This window comes from Pipistrellus kuhlii, unplaced genomic scaffold (assembly GCF_014108245.1).
Source record: "Pipistrellus kuhlii isolate mPipKuh1 unplaced genomic scaffold, mPipKuh1.p scaffold_m20_p_44, whole genome shotgun sequence".
Classification (NCBI taxonomy): Eukaryota; Metazoa; Chordata; class Mammalia; order Chiroptera; family Vespertilionidae; genus Pipistrellus; species Pipistrellus kuhlii.
The window spans coordinates 2,829,496-2,846,476 of NW_023425545.1; the positions used below are offsets into that span (position 1 = coordinate 2,829,496).

The 16,981-nt window shown below is 66.7% G+C and overlaps 3 protein-coding genes across 7 annotated transcripts; 2 read left to right on the top strand and 1 right to left on the bottom strand.

Annotated features, from left to right (window-relative positions):
• On the top strand, positions 1 to 3,215 carry CCDC137 (coiled-coil domain containing 137). The gene is made up of 6 exons (XM_036412348.2): positions 1 to 136; positions 471 to 604; positions 809 to 1,028; positions 1,721 to 1,803; positions 1,932 to 2,011; positions 2,134 to 3,215. Exons 1-6 carry the CDS (start codon positions 9 to 11, stop codon positions 2,341 to 2,343), a joined length of 855 nt encoding a protein of 284 aa, XP_036268241.1. The 5' UTR covers positions 1 to 8; the 3' UTR covers positions 2,344 to 3,215.
• Positions 3,216 to 3,263: 48 nt separating this feature from the next.
• ARL16 (ADP ribosylation factor like GTPase 16) lies at positions 3,264 to 6,247 on the bottom strand. Of its 3 annotated transcripts, none has more exons than XM_036412353.2 (5): positions 5,890 to 6,247; positions 5,588 to 5,646; positions 4,912 to 5,025; positions 4,459 to 4,544; positions 3,264 to 4,339 (listed from the first exon to the last, which is right to left on the bottom strand). In XM_036412353.2, exons 1-5 carry the CDS (start codon positions 6,245 to 6,247, stop codon positions 4,168 to 4,170), a joined length of 789 nt encoding a protein of 262 aa, XP_036268246.1. In that variant the 3' UTR covers positions 3,264 to 4,167. The 3 variants fall into 3 exon arrangements, with proteins under 3 accessions (XP_036268246.1, XP_036268245.1, XP_045428263.1); XM_036412352.2 differs by having other exon boundaries at positions 3,284 to 4,339; positions 4,459 to 4,574; XM_045572307.1 differs by lacking the exon at positions 5,890 to 6,247 and having other exon boundaries at positions 3,284 to 4,339; positions 4,459 to 4,574; positions 5,533 to 5,646.
• On the top strand, positions 6,149 to 16,489 carry HGS (hepatocyte growth factor-regulated tyrosine kinase substrate). Of its 3 annotated transcripts, none has more exons than XM_036412212.2 (22): positions 6,149 to 6,282; positions 7,978 to 8,062; positions 8,277 to 8,352; positions 8,579 to 8,671; positions 9,989 to 10,112; positions 10,445 to 10,497; positions 10,758 to 10,826; positions 10,972 to 11,096; positions 11,872 to 11,950; positions 12,189 to 12,287; positions 12,429 to 12,524; positions 12,994 to 13,032; positions 13,115 to 13,258; positions 13,327 to 13,386; positions 13,648 to 13,858; positions 13,963 to 14,135; positions 14,204 to 14,344; positions 14,422 to 14,599; positions 15,120 to 15,253; positions 15,322 to 15,426; positions 15,559 to 15,648; positions 15,971 to 16,489. In XM_036412212.2, the coding sequence occupies exons 1-22, from the start codon at positions 6,246 to 6,248 to the stop codon at positions 16,079 to 16,081; spliced, it is 2,322 nt and encodes a 773-aa protein (XP_036268105.1). In that variant the 5' UTR covers positions 6,149 to 6,245; the 3' UTR covers positions 16,082 to 16,489. The 3 variants fall into 3 exon arrangements, with proteins under 3 accessions (XP_036268105.1, XP_036268103.1, XP_036268106.1); XM_036412210.2 differs by having other exon boundaries at positions 13,327 to 13,385; positions 13,632 to 13,858; XM_036412213.2 differs by having other exon boundaries at positions 13,327 to 13,385; positions 13,632 to 13,858; positions 15,337 to 15,426.
• The last annotated feature ends 492 nt before the right edge of the window (positions 16,490 to 16,981 follow it).

Consider the following 16,981-nt stretch of genomic DNA (forward strand, 5'->3'; position numbering starts at 1 on the left):
GCGTGCAAATGCCGGGAGCCAGGCTCCGAGCAGCGGGCCCCCCGCAGACGGGGGGACCTAGGGGCCCGGAGCGGCCGCAGGGGCGGCGGCAGCAGCTGCTGGGGAAGCAGCCGGCGCCGAGGCCCAGGCCGCGCAGGTGGGTCTCATCCCCGTGACGCCTCTGCCCCGGCCTCTCCCTTTGCCGGGCCCCTCGCGTTCTGCCCTGTCCGTGCCGCGCTTGGAGGCGCGAAGGAGAGACACTTGCCACCTCCAGGGGGCGTCTTGGCCATCCTGGGGGAGGTCAGGGAGCGGCGGCCCCTGGGGCGCTCGGAGCGTTCAGCGAGCACCCGGGTGAGGGACAGCCTCCGGGGGAGGATGCTTCCTCGACCCGCATGCCCCACCGCAGCTAGGGCGGCCTGCAAAACTTGGTTTTCTCCGACCCTGCTCTGCTGGAGGTAGGACACAGCTCACCCCTGTGTTGTTCTTCTCAGCCAAGAAAAGAAGAAAGTGAATTGCAAGCCCAAGAACCAGGATGAACAGGAAATCCCTTTCCGCCTCCGGGAGATCATGAGGAGCCGCCAGGAGATGAAAAACGCCGTTAGTAACAAGAAGAGGAAGAAAGAGGGTAATGTGCGGGCCGTGTGCGTGGCAGTAGAGCGAAATTGTCCAAATACCCAAGGGTGCGCCCGTGCTCCGAGGGGGCGGGGCGAGGACTGACCCAGGGCCGGGTCTGCAGGGCCACAGCCGCCTCTGGTTTCTGAAGAGGCTCCAGGGGAGCCCGGGGCCGCCACCCCTCCCGGCCCCTCGTGCCTCATGTCTTTACCCGCAGCCCAGGCGGTCTTCAGAAGGACGCTGGAGAAGGAGGCCAGGGGAGTGGGGCCAGACATCCCCGTCCCCAAGTTCAAGCGGAGGAAGTGGGAGTCTGACGCGGTCTACATCCAGCGCATGGAGCAGGAGGCCCAGCACGTGCTGTTCCTCAGCAAAAACCAGGCCGACCAGCAGCCCGAGGCGGAGGTGGCTCCCAAGAAGAAGTCGGAGGGGAAGAAAGCGTGAGTGGGGGCTGGCGGGGCTTGGGGGTCCCATGATGGTCTTCTGTTGCCAGGGGCAACCCCACTCCACCCCGTGATTCAGGAAAGGTTGAAAACCCTGGTCACCTGGTGGGAGGGGGGATGTAGGGGGTTAGGGAGGCTCTGACCCAGGAACTCTGGGGGCCTAGCTCTGTCTCTGTTTCTGTGGAAAGTCGTCACGGGGCCAAGAGCCAGCGCAGGTTGGGGCCAGTGGTCCAGCCAGGCTGGTAGCTGTCGGGAGGTGGAGAAAGGATGAGGCTCAGTGTCCTCCCCTCCCCCCAGGAGGCTAGCTGACTGCCAGGGACCATGCCCACCCTGTGGGAGTCAGGATCGTGGGTGGGGGTCTGGGTGAGGCTGACAGGCAGCCTTGGGTTCCCCTCTGGTGAGCGGGTGCCTGTCTCTCCCTGGACCAGGACTGGGGTGTTCCCAGCATCGCCTTTCCTTCCAAAGGAGCGTGTGAGCCCTGAGCAGTGACCCCGTCAGCCTCCTTGTGAAAAGGGGGCGCAGGTGTCTCCCTCTTACAGCGGTTGGCTGGCGGGGTTCAGACGCTCTGGTGGAGAGCTGTGGGGTGGGGACTGGAGGCAGCCCCTGGGCGCCCCTGAGGGCAGGGTGACCCTCGGGCCTCGGAGCCCAGGGGAACGAGAGCCGGGACCGCAGCGCTGGCTCCTCCTCAGGTTCCAGAAGCGGCGGCGGGACAGAGTCCGGAGGAAGAGGGAGGAAAAGGCCGAGGAGAGGCTGGAGCAGGAGCTGCTCCGAGGTGGCTCGCCCTGCGGGACTGTCGGCCCGGGTGGGGGGGTGGGGATGGGGGTGGGGCCCGCGGCCCGGATGTGCCCCGGGTTGGTGGGTGGGCACCCAGCGGCTCAGGCGTGCTCCTCTGCCCTCCAGACACGGTGAAGTTTGGTGAGGTCGCCCTGCAGCCCCCCGAGCTGACCGCCCAGCCCAGGAAGAGCGGGAGCGCAGGCCAGGTGAGGGGGCGGGCTGCCCTGTGCCCCCGGGAGGGCGGTTCTCACGGGGCCTAGCAGCTGTGGGGCCAGGCTTTGTCACCTCCCCCTTCCTGACCCCGTGCCCTCTTCTGTCTGGCCCTCAGCCTGGCAAGAAGTCGCTGATGCTGGCGAAGCTTCTGGGCCCCGGCGGTGTGGCCCGGCCTCCGCCCGCCTCCATGGCCCGGCAGCGGATTGTGGCGGAGGAGAGAGCGCGGGCGGTGCAGGCCTACCGGGCGGTGAAGGCGCAGCGGCAGGCGCAGGGGCCTCCGTCAGCCCACCTCCCGCCCAGGAAGAAGCCAGAGACCCGCCTTTGAGAGACGAGGGTTCCCGCACCGGGTGGGGCGAAGGGCAGGGGGTCCCCAGATCTGAGTCCTTTCCCTGGCACACCCCGGACACAGCCTGGAGCACCGGCTCAGAGTTCGGGAAAAGGCCCCAGTCTCTCAAGCAAGACCATCCGCCAGGCCCGGGCCAGGACATCACCTGTGCCCAGCCCCCAGGGCAGGGCCAGCGCCTGCGCCTGCGCCTGGCTATCAGCCCCTCACACCTGTCCCCGAGCCCAGCATCGCCCTCAGCTGTTCTCACACACAGGCCCATCCCGATCCCATCCCTAATTGCCAGTTGATTGTAGAAGCTGTGACTCTGGCGAACGGAATCCCTCACAGGCTCCAGATCACGGGAGCAGCAGTGCGGGGAGGGTGGGGGCAGGACCCACAGGGGTGGTCGGCACCTACAACACCGGCTCCCAGTGCCAGTTAAGTCCCCGCAGAGGCAGCTGGAGTCGGTGCATGCCTTAGTCCTGATGTGTAGACCGATGACCGCACCACAGTGGGGCGGTCCTTGGGGAGAGCTGTGGCACAGGAAGCATTTCTCACGGGCGGTCCTTGGAGGGCTGCCTGGCAGTTCAGTCCTCCAAACAAGACCTGGTGCTTGACACTGACCCGACGGGGTTCCCAGCCCTCGGTGCAGGTGCCCCCTCCCTGCCCGTCTGTCCGGCCGGGACCAGGTCCCTCACGGGGTGTGGCGCTGGGACCATCTGGGTTCTAGGAATGTTCACTGATGCTGAGATGTCATTGTTTCTAGACCGTTTTTTGCAGACAGGCCTTAGGAGTATAATTTTTTAAAACGTGTTTATGTAACTACAGTTCTCAATTTGTATTGAGATTAGCTATTAAATTTTAATATTTTACACTTTCTTTGTGTCTTACACTGAGAACGTTTCACAAATATGCTTTATCCTCCAACAAACATAAAATGGCTCTAATACGAACAGTATTAACATAAACGTACAGAACGAGGGCTAAGATTTCAGTTTTCTCGGCAGTGGTGTTGGACTGTCACTTCTGTTTCTTCTCTCTGGCTGTGGTACCGATTGGATGTACAGTTGAGATCTTTTGTGTTTCCAGGCTTTAAGTTGCTGTTTTAATTCATTTTTGAAGGGAGAACAGTTTACATAATTCGGGTTCCAGAGAAAAGGGGCTGCCTGCCTGCTGCCCCGTGGGAGTCGCACTCTTGGCTGAAGGAGGGATGACGGACAGCCCAGAGTTCTAACCCTTCTCGCCTTTACTCGGGCTTTGCCGGGTGCTCGGAAACGGGGGTGTCTGAACGCCCTCCGGGTCTCACACTCGTCTGAGTGGAGACGGCCCCTGTCCAGGGCTGCTCCGTGGCGCCCAGCAGTGCCACGGCCGTGCACAGCAAAGAGCCGGAAGCAGACAGGTGCAGCCAGAGGCACCGTGTGCCTGAGGGGCCACACACTCGGCGGACGGCTCCTCACCAGTTACAGGAGGTGGAATAGTGGCCCAAAGAGATACGTTCAAGGTAACCTCGGGACATGCCGATGTGAACGGGCTTCGCCAATGTCGTCATGAGCTCAGCGGCACCGACTCCACCAGACCCTCCCACCTGCCCTGCCTGCTGCTGCTCCGGGTGGCGCTGCTCCCCAGCCCGGGACCGGCTTCATTCCATCAGCCGGCAGGACTTGCACCTGGGTGCCTCGGCTTACCGACCACTGCACCCCACACTGCAGCCCCCTTCGAGGTTCACGCCGGGTCCTCCTCTTCCTAAGCACAGACCTCCGGGGGCCGAGCAGGGCTGCCCTCTGCCTCCTCGCCATAGGGCGGTCCAGCCAATGTCACCCAATGTCACCGGCCGGCTCCATGCGTGTCCTGGAGCCACTGCAGCACCGCGGCCAAGCCTGTGCCCGTCCGGGCACTGACGTCTGCCACGGTGATGGTCTGCGTGGCACACGCAATGATGTCTGGGAGCCTGATTAACGACTTCATCTCCTCCACGGTCATGTAACAGGACAGGTCACTGGAGCGAAAGGGGTGCTTTGTTCAAGTGGCCCCGCAAGCCCACCCGACGCCCACTGCACCCCTCCCTCAGAGCCACTCTTCCCCGGGCCTGTGCTCCCGAGGCCCACGGACCCGTACGTTTTATTGAAGAGGATCAGGACCGGTGCGTCCGCCAGCGGCTCTGCCGAGAGGAGGCCCAGGAGCTGCGCGCAGGACGCGGAGAGCTGGGTGGGGTTGGAGGCATCCACCATGAACTGGGGAGAAGGACAAACTTCAGGCCGCCCTGATGGAGGCAGCCCCTGCCAAACACACACACACACACCCCCACCCAGCACCACAGCCCTGGCGGAGACAAGCCAAGCAAGATGACTGCAGCCAAGGGCTGTGCAGAGCAGGCACACCCCTCAGCAGGCCTTCTGGGCCTTTCCGAGAGCTGCCAGGGGGACCGCCAGGGCAGACCGAGTTCCCAGAGGGAAACAGCACAGTCGCTCAGGAACCCAAACTCCATCCCGCACACAGACAGGTCCGGGACCAGACAATACCCATTCGGGGGCAAACTTCCCCTAAAGGAGTTCCCGGACTGGGACCCACCAGGAGGGCACGGCAGTCTCCATAGTAACTGGACCAGATGGGGCCCATGCACCCGCCCAGCTCCCGGATGGTGATCTTCCTGTGGGCCACGATGTCCGTGAGGTTGGTGCCCACCTGCGGGGAGAAGCAGGGTGCAGAGACCAGCAGGCTCTTTCCCACGGGGACCCCCGCAGAGCACCGTGCGGGGCCCTTTACACCGTGACCCAAATTCAAAAGGCCCTTCTCCAGGCCGCGGGCCCTAAAGCAGAACCATAGGGAAGAGGGGATTCCCGTCTGGGCCCGCCCCCTCCCGCTGCCTGTGGCCAGAGTCAGCGTCCACCGGGGGTCTTGCTTTTGCTTCCCCCGGCGTGTACTGAGCTCATCGACCGGCTGGATTCCAGGTCCCCTCCGTGTAAGAAGCCAAAGCACTTGGCAAAACACAAGAATGCCCTTAACCGGTGTGGCTCAGTGAACAGAGCATCGGGCTGCAGACTGAAGGATCCCGGGTTCGATTTCGTCAAGGGCATGTACCTTGGTTGCAGGCACATCCTCAGTAGGGGGTGTGCAAGAGGCAGCTGATCGATGTTTCTGACTCTGTCCCTCTCCCTTCCTATTTGTAAAAAATCAACAAAATATACGTACTTAAAAAACGCAAGGGGTGCCGTTTCTACTAAACGAGCGGGAGCGCGCTGCCTACCGTGGGTCGCGTCGAAGGAGGATCGCCCAGGTCGCCCTTCCCATCCTGAGAGCTCAGCTGTGCGAGGCGGTCAAGGACCACAGCGGGCAGCGGGGCAGCGGGCAGCGGAGGCGGACTCCGCCCAGGCCGCCCCCGACCCCCGGGCTCCCTCTCCAGCCCCCAGGGCGACCCCGACCCCGACCTAGACCCGACCCCGACCGCCCCCGGAGAGTCCCGCGTCGCCCACCCCGGGTGCCCCCCAAACCGCGCCCACCCCCAGGCGCCCCCGCCTCCCCGGGGCCCTCGCCCGGCCGGAAGGATAGTCTGCAGCCGCTTCACCAGCAGCGACTTGCCCACGCCGGCGGCCCCGAGCAGCAGACACATCCCCACCACTCGCGCCGGCTCGGCCCCCGTAGCTCCGCCCTGCGGGGACGCAAGGCCCGCCCCCGGCTCCGCTGCCATTGGACGAGCCTCGCCTCCTGGGCTGCTCATTGGTCTTCCCGCAGCCGCGGCCAATCGGCGCGCAGAGTCTGGAGCGAGGGGAAAGGCCGCCCCCTCGCGGACGGAGGAGGGCGACGTGTGCGTGCGCGCGCCCGCGAGGGGAAGGCGGAAGCGGAAGTCGGGGACGCGCTGGCTCGCGGCAAAGGAGGCCTCGGCGTCGGGTCGGGTCCGGGTCGCCATGGGGCGCGGCAGCGGCACCTTCGAGCGTCTCCTAGGTAACGCGGCCCCCGCCCCTCCCCGCCGGCCCGCGGCCCCGAGCGGATCCGAGCGGAGCGGCCGCCGCGCGGCCCGGGCCTGGGTGGGCGCGCCGCGAGCGGGGGTTGGCAGTGCCAGGCGCGGGCGCTGGCCGGCGGGGAGGGTCCGCGGAGGAGCCGGGCCCGGAGCCGGCGGGTCTCCCGGCGCGGACCGCGGGCGCCTGACCGAGCGAGCTCGAGACTCTGAGTCATCAAGATGGGTGACTCGACGGAATAGCAAACCTCAGCGGACGTCCTCCCGCAAAGAGCCCAGGGTCCGTGCGATTAGGGCTCTTGACCCAAACATTGGCACCCCAAAAGGGGACCCCTTTCTGGGACTGCCACGCTCCCCTAGGCCTGCTTCCCTGCGGACCAGGCCGGCCCCCGGCCCCCACTGGCTTGGTGGCTGGGGAAGGCGTTTCCCCGTCTGTGGGGGCTGTGGCCCATCGTTTCTGAGCCTCCTGGAGGTCACACGTTTTAGGAAGGAAAAGGAATTCTCCTGGGCAATCACACACACACACACACACACCGCCATGAAACGGCCTGTGCGGGCTGGGGACAGGCGCCCTGGGTCGCCCACCCCCAGGCCAGGTATCGTTCTTGGTCTTGGGAGGTGCAGGCGAGGGACCCAGCCACCTGGGGCGGCTCAGCCTTGCGAGGATAATCCAAAGTTACCAGCGGATCCGGGTGGAGGTGGCCAGGCCTTGCCAGGTTATTTGCAGCCTCCAGGGAAGAGGGTGCCGGCAGGGCTGAGCCTTGCACGTGATGGGGAGAGGAAGGGATTTGTTGGAGAATTCTCGGAGGTCAGGTCAGTACCTTGAAGCAGAGGACAGGCGTCCGGGGGGCCTCTCCGAAGCCTGGCCCCAGCGCAAATCCCTCCCAGAGGTCAAACTTCCAAACACCGGGGGCTCAGGGACGCTCAGGAGTCCTGGCTGTGTCCCCAGCAAGCTGTGTGACCCCGGCAGTGAGCTCCCTCTGCTGCGGTTTGTCTGCGGGGTGTGTGTGTGTGGGGGGGGGGAGGTAGGACCTAGCCCGTGAGGCTGTGCTAGAAGCTGCTTCATGGAGAGAGTTGGGAAGAGGCTGTTAACCAGCACACAGCAGGGTTTCTCTGTTCTTATGTTGTTGTTTTTAACATTTTTATTGTCCTCAGAGAGGAAGGAAAGGGGGGAGAGAGAAACATCAACGAGAGAAAAATCATTTGGCTGCTGCCCAGGTTGTGGGATTGAGCCCTGACCTCCTAGTTCGTGGTCGGCAAACGGCGGCTCACAAGCCACATGCGGCTCTTTGGCCCCTTGAGTGTGGCTCTTCCACAAAATACCACGGCCTGGGCAAGTCTATTTTGAAGAAGTGGTGTCAGAAGAAGTTTAAATTTAAAAAATGTGGCGCTCCAAAGAAACTTCAGTCGTTATCCTGTTGGTATTTGGCTCTGTGGACCGATGAGTTTTCCGACCACGGGCCTCGTTCATAGGTCAGTGCTGAACCACTGAGCCGGACTGGCCGGGCCCACTGTTCTTTTCCGGGCCGTTTGCCTCGTTGGGTCAGGCTGGCACTCCCACGGCCACAGCTGGGGTTTCCGTGGCATCGAGTGTTGAGAATGGGATGGAGCAGCTCCTCCCCAGTACTGAGCTGGGGGCCCCCTGGCGGGAGGAGCCCCATAACGGTACGCCTCTGCCTTAGACAAAGCGACCAGCCAGCTGCTGCTGGAGACCGACTGGGAGTCCATCCTGCAGATCTGCGACCTGATCCGCCAGGGGGACACGCAGTGAGTGAGGGGCGCCTGTGCCCACTGCCCGCGGCGGCCTTGGCGGAGCCCCATGGTCTGGCGCTGGGGGTTTGGATCTGGGCGCAGCCAGAGGACTCTCCGTCCAGCTGGGGACCTCGGTGGCCAGCCGGCAGCTGGGCTTCTCGTCTTAGTTGCTGAGACGGTTTTCTTTCTCCCGTCTCTTTGCACTTCTACTTACATCCTTTCTTTTCAGGGCAAAATATGCTGTGAGTTCCATCAAGAAGAAAGTCAGTGACAAGAACCCGCACGTGGCCCTATATGCCCTAGAGGTGACTGGACGCCTGCACCCCGCTCAGGGCCCGTCCCGAGTGGTCAGGGTGGCAGAGGAGCGGCCTGTGGCCTTCCCACCGCCCGGGGCAGCGCCAGCACAGTGCGGGCACCGGCGGGAGGCGGGTGTGAGCAGCCCTGTGGAGAGCGGCCTTCTGCGGGAGGTGGGCCGTCCAGGAGGGCTCTCTGCTCTGACCAGCAGCTGTCCCTCCTGTCCTCGGTCTGCAGGTCATGGAGTCCGTGGTGAAGAACTGTGGCCAGACCGTCCACGACGAGGTGGCCAACAAGCAGACCATGGAGGAGCTGAAGGAGCTGCTGAAGGTGAGCACTCCTCGGGAGCCGCCAGGCCTTTGCTGTCCGGGTGCTGCTGGCACCTTGGCAGGAGCAGCTCCCGGTGTGGCAGAGGCCACGGTGCGTGTGGGCGGTCCCTCGCCAGACCAGTCTCAGCGGTGGTGTCTGGGCGCAGGGGGCCTCGCCTGCCCCACCTGACACTGACACGGGGGCTGCTGGGGAGCCCCGAGGGCAGCTGGGCGCCCGGCGCTCTGAGCGGGGTGCGCGTGGGCTGCTGTGTTTGGGGGGGGGGGCCTCCTTTGGCAGAGGAGGGTAAGTCCCGCTAAGCCAGAAACAGGGTCCGGGCCGGCCCGCAGCCCCCGGCCTGCGCTGCCCCTGCAGGGATTGTGACGTGGGCAGTGACCCCGAGGCTGTGACCCCGAGCTGGGTGGGGCAGACTTTCTTTGGGTGCAAGGGCACCCCACTGAGTGAGGCTGCCTGGGTGCTCCGAGGGGCACAGCCCCAGGCCCCAGCGGTGTCCTGGGCCTGCTGGTGCCTTGGGCCTGTGGGCCGAGAGCCCATTGGAAGGGGGGGGAGTCCGACAGATCATGGCCTAAGGCCGCCAGGCCCCATGGAGATTAGAGGGCCTCCACCACAGCAGTTGTTTGGTTCAGTGGTAGAGCGTCCGTCTGCGGACTGAAGGGTCCCAGGTTCGATTCAGGTCAGGAGCATGTACATTGGTTGCGGGCACATCCCCGGTAGGGAGCATGCAGGAGGCAGCTGGTCGATGTTTCTCTCTCATCAACATTTCTAGCTCTCTATTTCTCTCCCTTCCTCTCTGTAAAAAATCAATAAAAAATATTTTAAAAAGAAAAAGAAAAAAAAAGTGGGCCTCCACTGAGTGCTCACAGACACCGGAAAGGCCCAGAAGCCAGCGCCGAGCTGTGGCTGCCCCGCTGAGGCCGCCTGCTCTGCCCGTGTCGTCCTGGGCGGCCTGGGTGGGTGGCGCCCGAGGTGCTAGAAGTGTAGTGGGTGCTCCAGGCTGGGGGAGAGGGTGCTCTGTGGGCCTGGCTGTAACAAGGCGGGCCAGGTGTCAGGCAGGTTACAGGCTGAGGGGGTCCCAGGCCGGTCTTGTTACGGGACCTGGGGTTACTGTGCGGCCCTGTGGGCAGACAGATGCAGGGGTCCTCCTCGGGGGTTCTCCATGGAGGGCAGCTGCCCTGGGGGGAGGGTGGCTCCTGCGCTTCATCGGGTCCTCCCGCCCCTTGGCCACGCTGACACCCCTTGCGCCCGTGTGTGCGTGTGCCCACGTGTGCGTGTGCGTGCGCCCATGTGTGCGTGCCCTCCTCACGCCTCCCTCCTTTGCAGAGGCAGGTGGAAGTCAACGTGCGGAACAAGATCCTGTACCTGATCCAGGCCTGGGCGCACGCCTTCCGCAACGAGCCCAAGTACAAGGTGGTCCAGGACACCTACCAGATCATGAAGGTGGAGGGTGAGTGGGCCTGAGGTGTTCATTCTGGGCTGAGGGACAGCACCGCCATGACCAGCAGCGGCACTGGAGCGGGTGTCCCCAGGGTGGTGTGTGGGTCAGCCCAGCGCCGCGCACCTGAGCCCTGCCTTTCCAGCCTTCACCCCATTGGGCCGGGGAGGGGCCCACAGCTCACACGGGCACGGAAACGGGGGTCGGCCCGGTGGTGCCCCCGGAGGCTGTGGAGACGGTGCTGAGCCTCGGTCGGGTCCTGAGGGCAGGGCAGGCTGGGGCACAGGTGAGCCTGGGGCCTCGTGCACCGGCGGCCGGTGGTGACCGCAGCCTTCCTCCTCCAGGACATGTCTTCCCGGAGTTCAAGGAGAGCGATGCCATGTTCGCTGCGGAGAGGGTGAGTGGTGCCGGGCCCGGTGGGCTGCTCTGGGGCGGGGGAGCGGGGGAGACAGGCCTGCTGGAGCCTGGGCACCGGGAGCTGCGGTCTGCGGAGAAAGTGAGGCGCCCAGCGCTGCCCAGGGGAGTGAGCGGCTGTGGCTGGCGGGTAAATGGCACTGGCTGTCCCCGAGCCCTGGGCCTGGTGTCGGCCTCAGGAGGAAAGCCCTCAGCGGGCGGGAGCAGACGGAGGGCGGGCCGTCCTCACTCTGCCGCCCACAGGCCCCCGACTGGGTGGACGCCGAGGAGTGCCACCGCTGCAGGGTGCAGTTTGGGGTGGTGACCCGCAAGGTGAGTGCGCGCGCTTCCCCCGCCCTTGGCCCCCCCATTCCCCCACCCCGACCCCGGAGGCCAGCCTGGCAGCTTCCGGCGGTGCTGCTGGTGGCGTGGCCGGTGGGTCAGTGGCCGAACTCAGCCGCCTCGCCCTGTGTCACAGCACCACTGCCGGGCCTGTGGCCAGATCTTCTGCGGCAAGTGCTCCTCCCGGTACTCCACCATCCCCAAGTTCGGCATCGAGAAGGAGGTGCGTGTATGCGAGCCCTGCTACGAGCAGCTCAACAAGTGAGTCCCGGCCGGCGCTCCCCGCTCCTCAGCCGCTTCTGTCCCACGCGAGGCCGGCAGAGGCGGCCCGGCCCCTTCCAGCCTCCGCGCCCAGACCCGGGGCGGGGCCAGGCGGGCACCAGGCCTGCGGCTGCCTCTTAACTGCCTGGTTTGGAAGCAAAACTTCCAGGGAGAACACGGGGTGACGAGGTGAGGGGTGCCCTCTGGAAAGGCTGGAAAGGCCTGGTCCCTGGGTTTGACCTTGACGGGGGCTCCCCCTGCACGTGTGTTCACACACGTGTTGGGTCCTGGGCCTCCGTGTGCGTGCCCAGAAGAGGAGTGCTCTGCGGAGCCCACGCGTGGTGCTGGCATGTCCTCCGCACCGTGTGGCCCCGCGCGCCCCAGTGAGGTCAGGCCTGTCCGTCTCAGTCCCTGGGGTCCCCTTTCCCAGCGTGCCCAGGCCCTCGTCGCGTGGCCTCAGGTTGGGCTTGAGGTCCCTCGTGGTCGGGTCGGGGCCTGTGCTCCTGGTGGGACCAGGCGGGGGGCCGTGTCCACAGTGTGTGGGTGCAGAGGCCTGTGCTGTCCGTCTGTCTGGCCTGGGCGGTGTCCGAGCCTCACTTCCTGGACACAGGCTCTCCTCGGGCCGGTGACTCACCAGGGTCCCCCCGGGAGCGCCTGCCAATCTGAGGCTGTTTTCTCTGGGGTGCGGCTGTGGCCACGTGATTGCTGTGGTGACGTGGGGGGTGCTTGGGGGCCAGGTGGGGTGCTCGGTCCCCCACAGCATCCTGTCGTCTAGGAAAGCGGATGGCAAGGCCCCCCCCACGACGGAGCTGCCCCCGGAGTACCTGACCAGCCCCCTGTCGCAGCAGTCCCAGGTACGCCCGCCCCGGCCCCCCTCCCCGGCCCCTCTCCCCCGCCCCCCTCCCTCCCCTCCCCCGGCCCCCTTCCCCGACCCCTCTCCCCCACCCCCCTCCTCACCCCCCTCCCCGGCCCCTCTTCCCCACCCCCTCCCCCGGCCCCTCCCCCACCCCCTCCCCCGGCCCCTCCCCCCGGCCCCCTCCCCAGCTCCTCTTCCCCACCCCCCTCCCCGCTCACCGGCCTGTCTGCCCCCAGCTGCCCCCCAAGCGGGACGAGACGGCCCTGCAGGAGGAGGAGGAGCTGCAGCTGGCCCTGGCGCTGTCCCAGTCGGAGGCAGAGGAGAAGGAGAGGATGGTGAGTGGGGAGGGGGAACCGAGGCTGCTCCGAGCTGGGGTGCTGGGGAGCACCCCTAGATGTTGGGGGAGGGCTGAGAGTGGAGGCTGGGCCCACTATCCCCGCGATCCCTGCGGGACCCTCTTCCTGGTTCTCCCGCAGAGACAGAAGTCGGGGTACACAGCGTACCCCAAGGCGGAGCCCACGCCCGTGACCTCGTCCGCACCCCCCGCCAGCAGCCTGTACGCGTCCCCCGTGGTGAGTCCCCTGCGCCCCCACTGGCCGGGCTGCCCAGAAAGGACAGCGCCTTGCCCCCTGGCCTCCCTCCCACCCGCTCCCCTCCCTGCTCTCACTCCCGGCCCGGGGAGGCTGGGAGCCCCCAGTGAGAGCCCGGCCTTCCCCCCTCAGCCTGGGCCTGAGGTGCCCGCTGTGCGGCACAGAGGCCGTGCTGCCGCCCGTCCGTCTGTCCCGGCGGGAGCCGGCCGAGCTCACCCGGCCAGCGGGCTGACTCTGGTGACTCTGGGGCCAGCCTCGCTCCTCAGTGAAGGGGTGGGGCCGAGCGCAGCCCCGCCGTCCGCCCATCGGAACCATGTGCACGGCTGGTGGGAGGGTGGGCAGGGGCCCTTGCATGTTGTCAGCCGTGTCGGAGCCCCTTGGGCTCATCGGGCCCTGAGTGCGGGCGGTGGGCGCTGTGCGGTGGCCTGTGACCTCGGCCCCTCCCCCCCAGAACTCGTCGGCGCCGCTGGCTGAGGACATGGACCCCGAGGTGAGTGCCCTGTGCACGGCTCCCCTCCTGAGCCCGGCCCGGGTGACCTCTGGCCCCTGCGTGACCTCCCGTTGCCCCCCAGCTCGCCCGGTACCTCAACCGGAACTACTGGGAGAAGAAGCAGGAGGAGGCCCGGAAGAGCCCCACGCCCTCGGCCCCCGCGCCCCAGGCGGAGCCCGCGGCCCAGCCCGTGGAGGCGCACGCCGCCCCCGCGGCCGCGGTGGAGGTGAGCCGCACTCCGGGCCTGGGGGGCCCCGGGGCCCGGCCGGCCCCTCACCCTGCCGTGTCTTCCAGACCTCCCTCCCGGAGACGGACCCCCAGCCCCTCGCCTCCTCCGGGGGCCTCTTCAGCGAGGTAAGCGCCTCCTCGGCCACAACGCAGCCTTGGCGCTGTGCCCAGTGACCAGAGGCGGCTGGGCCCGCTGCCCGCCCAGCAGACCTGTGCCCAGCGCCACCCGCTGCCGCGGGAGCAGATGCCAGGCCTCGGCCGGGGGCTCCGCCGCTCTGCCCTCGTTGACGGGAGCCTGAGGTGCTCGCCTCGGCGGGGCTGGTGCGGGCGGGCTGCCCGGGGGCAGATCCTGACTGGGGAGCGGGACCCCCGTGTGCCGTCCCACAGCAGTTCCAGAACGGGGAGTCGGAGGAGAGCCACGCGCAGTTCCTGAAGGCCCTGCAGAACGCCGTCAGCACCTTCGTCAACCGCATGAAGAGCAACCACGTGCGCGGCCGCAGCATCACCAACGACTCGGCCGTGCTGTCCCTCTTCCAGTCCATCAACAGCATGCACCCCCAGCTGCTGGAGCTGCTCAACCAGCTGGACGAGCGCAGGCGTGCGTGCCCCCGGCTGCGGGGCGGGGGCGGGGCGGGCGGCCCTGGGCTGGGGTGGTCCCGGCCGCCGAAGGAGGGGTCCCCAGCCACGCCCTCTGCCCTGCAGTGTACTACGAGGGGCTGCAGGACAAGCTGGCGCAGATCCGGGACGCGCGGGGGGCGCTGAGCGCCCTGCGGGAGGAGCACCGGGAGAAGCTGCGCCGGGCGGCCGAGGAGGCGGAGCGCCAGCGCCAGATCCAGCTGGCCCAGAAGCTGGAGATCATGCGGCAGAAGAAGCAGGTGCGGGGCCACCCGGCGCCGGGCTGCGGGCACGGGCACGGCGGGCGCTGACGGCTCTGTGCCCGCAGGAGTACCTGGAGGTGCAGAGGCAGCTGGCCATCCAGCGCCTGCAGGAGCAGGAGAAGGAGCGGCAGCTGCGCCTGGAGCAGCAGAAGCAGACCATCCAGATGCGCGCCCAGATGCCCGCCTTCTCCCTTCCCTACGCCCAGGCAGGCGCCCCGCCCCTCCCGCTCCTGCTGCCCCATAGCCGCCCGGAGCCCCTCGACAGCTGTCTCTCTGTCCCCAGCTCCAGGCCATGCCCACGGCGGGCGGCGTGCTGTACCAGCCCTCGGGCCCCACAAGCTACCCAGGGACCTACAGCCCGGCAAGCTCGGTGGAGGGCTCCCCCATGCACACCGTGTACATGAGCCAGCCGGCCACGGCCGCCGGCAGCCCCTACCCCAGTGTGCCTGGGGCTGGAGCAGGTAACCAGCCGACATGAGCCCCAGACCATTACTTTTTTGTTTCGTTTTATTTTTGCTTGTTTGACAGAATAGCTAAGAGAATGAATGGTGCAGAGATTCCCCAAATGTTAACGTTCTACCTCGTCTGCTCTCCGTGCACACACACACACACACACAAGTGCGTTCACTCTGACACCTTCCGGTCTGGAGGCTCTGGCTCCCATCCCTCATCCCTCGCCCCGTCCCCCGTGGTGACTGACTTGGGTCCCAGGATCCAGAAAGCTCAGCAATGCCAGGCCTGTAGCAGCCGTTTGCTGTCCTGACCCAGCTCCGGGTTCAGAGGTGTGGGCGGAGCTGCTCGGCCTGCAGTGTCCTTCCTCCGCTGGACACAGTGGGGTTCATTCCTGACCACTCCTCGCTGGGGGCCGCTCCCCTCTGTGTGATGTCCTGCTCCCGTTGGTGAGGCAGCCAAAATGAACAAAGGAAAATTCGGAGAAATGCTCCCAACTCTGGGCTCTCCCCCTCACTGCTCTTCCTCCAGATCCCAGCGTGGTGAGCACTTACATGTACTCAGCAGCGGTCACTGGCGCACAGACGGCCCCCCAGGGCCCGGCGGGACCCGCCGCCAGCCCTGCCTACTCCTCCTACCAGCCCACCCCCACTCAGGGCTACCAGGTAGGCGGGGCCGCTCCCTCCCCAGAGGCCCGGGAGGCGCCAGCCCAGCCCCTCTCAGCTCCTCACAGGCCTTCCCTCCACAGACGGTGCCCTCGCAGCCCCCGCAGCCCGCCAGCGTGGCCTACATGGGGACCCAGGCTGTGTCCATGGGCTACCAGCCCTACGGCATGCAGGTGAGACCGCGGGCATCCAGAGGGCGGGTCCCGGGGGAGGCTGGGGGCACGCGGGCAGGTTCAGCCCTTCTGACCCCCACCCCCCATGGGTCCCCCGCCGGTCTGGGTACAGGCTCCTTTCCTTCCCCACAGAACCTCATGGCCGCCCTCCCCAGCCAGGACGCCTCGCTGCAGCCCCAGCCGCAGCCCTACATCGCGGGGCAGCAGCCCATGTACCAGCAGGTGAGCCCCCCCCAGGCCTGGGCCCCGGCCCCCGCAGGGGGCTGTCCTGGGAGGAGAGGCGGTCCAGCTGGGGATGCCGCTGGGCCCACAGACCCTGGTGCCTGCAGCATCCGTGGGAGCAAACCACGTGGACGTGCAGCTCAGCTGTGGGGGTTCTGGGGTGGGCCCTGCTGGGCGTGAAGCTCAGAGCCCATGACAAGCCGGGGAGCAGGGGGTGCACCCTGGGCTGGGGGACCAGGGACAAGGCTGGTGGGTGTTCTGGAGCGGCCAGTGGAGGGGAGCTAGGCCTGGGGAGGAGCACCCATGGCCTCTTGTCCCCCAGATGGCACCTGCTGGTGGCCCTCCCCAGCCGCCGCCGCCCGCGGCCCAGCAGCCGCCCGCACAGGGGCTGCAGGTGCAGGGCAGCGAAGCCCAGCTCATCTCCTTCGACTGACCCGCCCGGCCCGCGCTGCCCAGAGGAACACTACACCCGAGACCGCCGCCTCCGTCTGACTAGCATCCTGTGCCTCCTGGCTCTCCCCTCCTCCATGTAGTGCCCGCCCCCAGCTCGCCTTTCTGTCCTCACCTGTGCTCACCCCCGGCTCCACCCTCCTGTCCCTGAGTTGGCCTCCGACCTGCTTCCCCATGGCCGGGCCTGGGGGCGGGGAGCCCCAGCCTGGGTGTCAGGTCCCTCTGCCCCCCGCAGCTCTCTAGGACCCCCCCCCCCCACAGCTGTCAGCAGGAGCTCCTGGCCCCCGCAGGAAGGGGGGCCAGTCTCCAGCTTCTCTGCTTCTGAGCTGTCATGTCACCCAGTGCCCCAGTAGACGGAATGGATCGGCCATAATAAAGTCTCTCCAACAAGAACCACGTGTCTGCTCAGGGGAAAGGTGCTGGTCAGGAGTATGGGCGTCCCCGCAGGCCAGCCTGTCCACGCCCTCACAGGGCCCGCGGCTCCGGGCGACTGAACGCCAGGAGCTGTAGTTGGAGGGAAATGTCCAATGTCGGAGTCCGCAGCTTGCATCCAGAGTTCAGCCTCTGGAACACCCAAGCCGCCAAGTGACTGCGGCCCTGGCTCCTTTCCGCGGGGCCGGACTAGCTAACAGGCACAGAGGCTCCGGGGCGCAGGCCCAAGGCGGGGCCGGGACCAGGAGGTGCGGGGCGGAGGGGCAGCACCTGCTCCTGACCAATCCGCTCCGCGCTGGCTCTGAGCGCCAACAGGAACCCCCTTACTCCGGCTGCATCTACAGAGCAAGGCCAAGGCCCTCGGGCAGGCGCTGCAGCCCGGGTCCGGGGGCTGGACCAGGAGGCGGAGGGTCCGGTGTCCGGAGACAGAACCAGGGCTGATAAATCCTCT

What these genes read in the sequence shown, in the direction of transcription:
- CCDC137 (XM_036412348.2), top strand. Translation starts at nt 9, where the DNA reads ATGCCGGGAGCCAGGCTCCGAGCAGCGGGCCCCCCGCAGACGGGGGGA. An exon ending in CAAGAAGAGGAAGAAAGAGG is followed by an intron (nt 605 to 808) that starts GTAATGTGCGGG and finishes CTTTACCCGCAG; the next exon opens with CCCAGGCGGTCTTCAGAAGG. An exon ending in GGAGCAGGAGCTGCTCCGAG is followed by an intron (nt 1,804 to 1,931) that starts GTGGCTCGCCCT and finishes TCTGCCCTCCAG; the next exon opens with ACACGGTGAAGTTTGGTGAG.
- HGS (XM_036412210.2), top strand. Translation starts at nt 6,246, where the DNA reads ATGGGGCGCGGCAGCGGCACCTTCGAGCGTCTCCTAG. An exon ending in CCATGTTCGCTGCGGAGAGG is followed by an intron (nt 10,498 to 10,757) that starts GTGAGTGGTGCC and finishes TGCCGCCCACAG; the next exon opens with GCCCCCGACTGGGTGGACGC. An exon ending in TGCTACGAGCAGCTCAACAA is followed by an intron (nt 11,097 to 11,871) that starts GTGAGTCCCGGC and finishes CCTGTCGTCTAG; the next exon opens with GAAAGCGGATGGCAAGGCCC.
- ARL16 (XM_036412352.2), bottom strand. Translation starts at nt 6,247, where the DNA reads ATGGCGACCCGGACCCGACCCGACGCCGAGGCCTCCTTTGCCGCGAGC. An exon ending in CTCCTTCGACGCGACCCACG is followed by an intron (nt 5,026 to 5,587) that starts GTAGGCAGCGCG and finishes TTCTCCCCGCAG; the next exon opens with GTGGGCACCAACCTCACGGA. An exon ending in CTGATCCTCTTCAATAAAAC is followed by an intron (nt 4,340 to 4,458) that starts GTACGGGTCCGT and finishes CTTTCGCTCCAG; the next exon opens with TGACCTGTCCTGTTACATGA.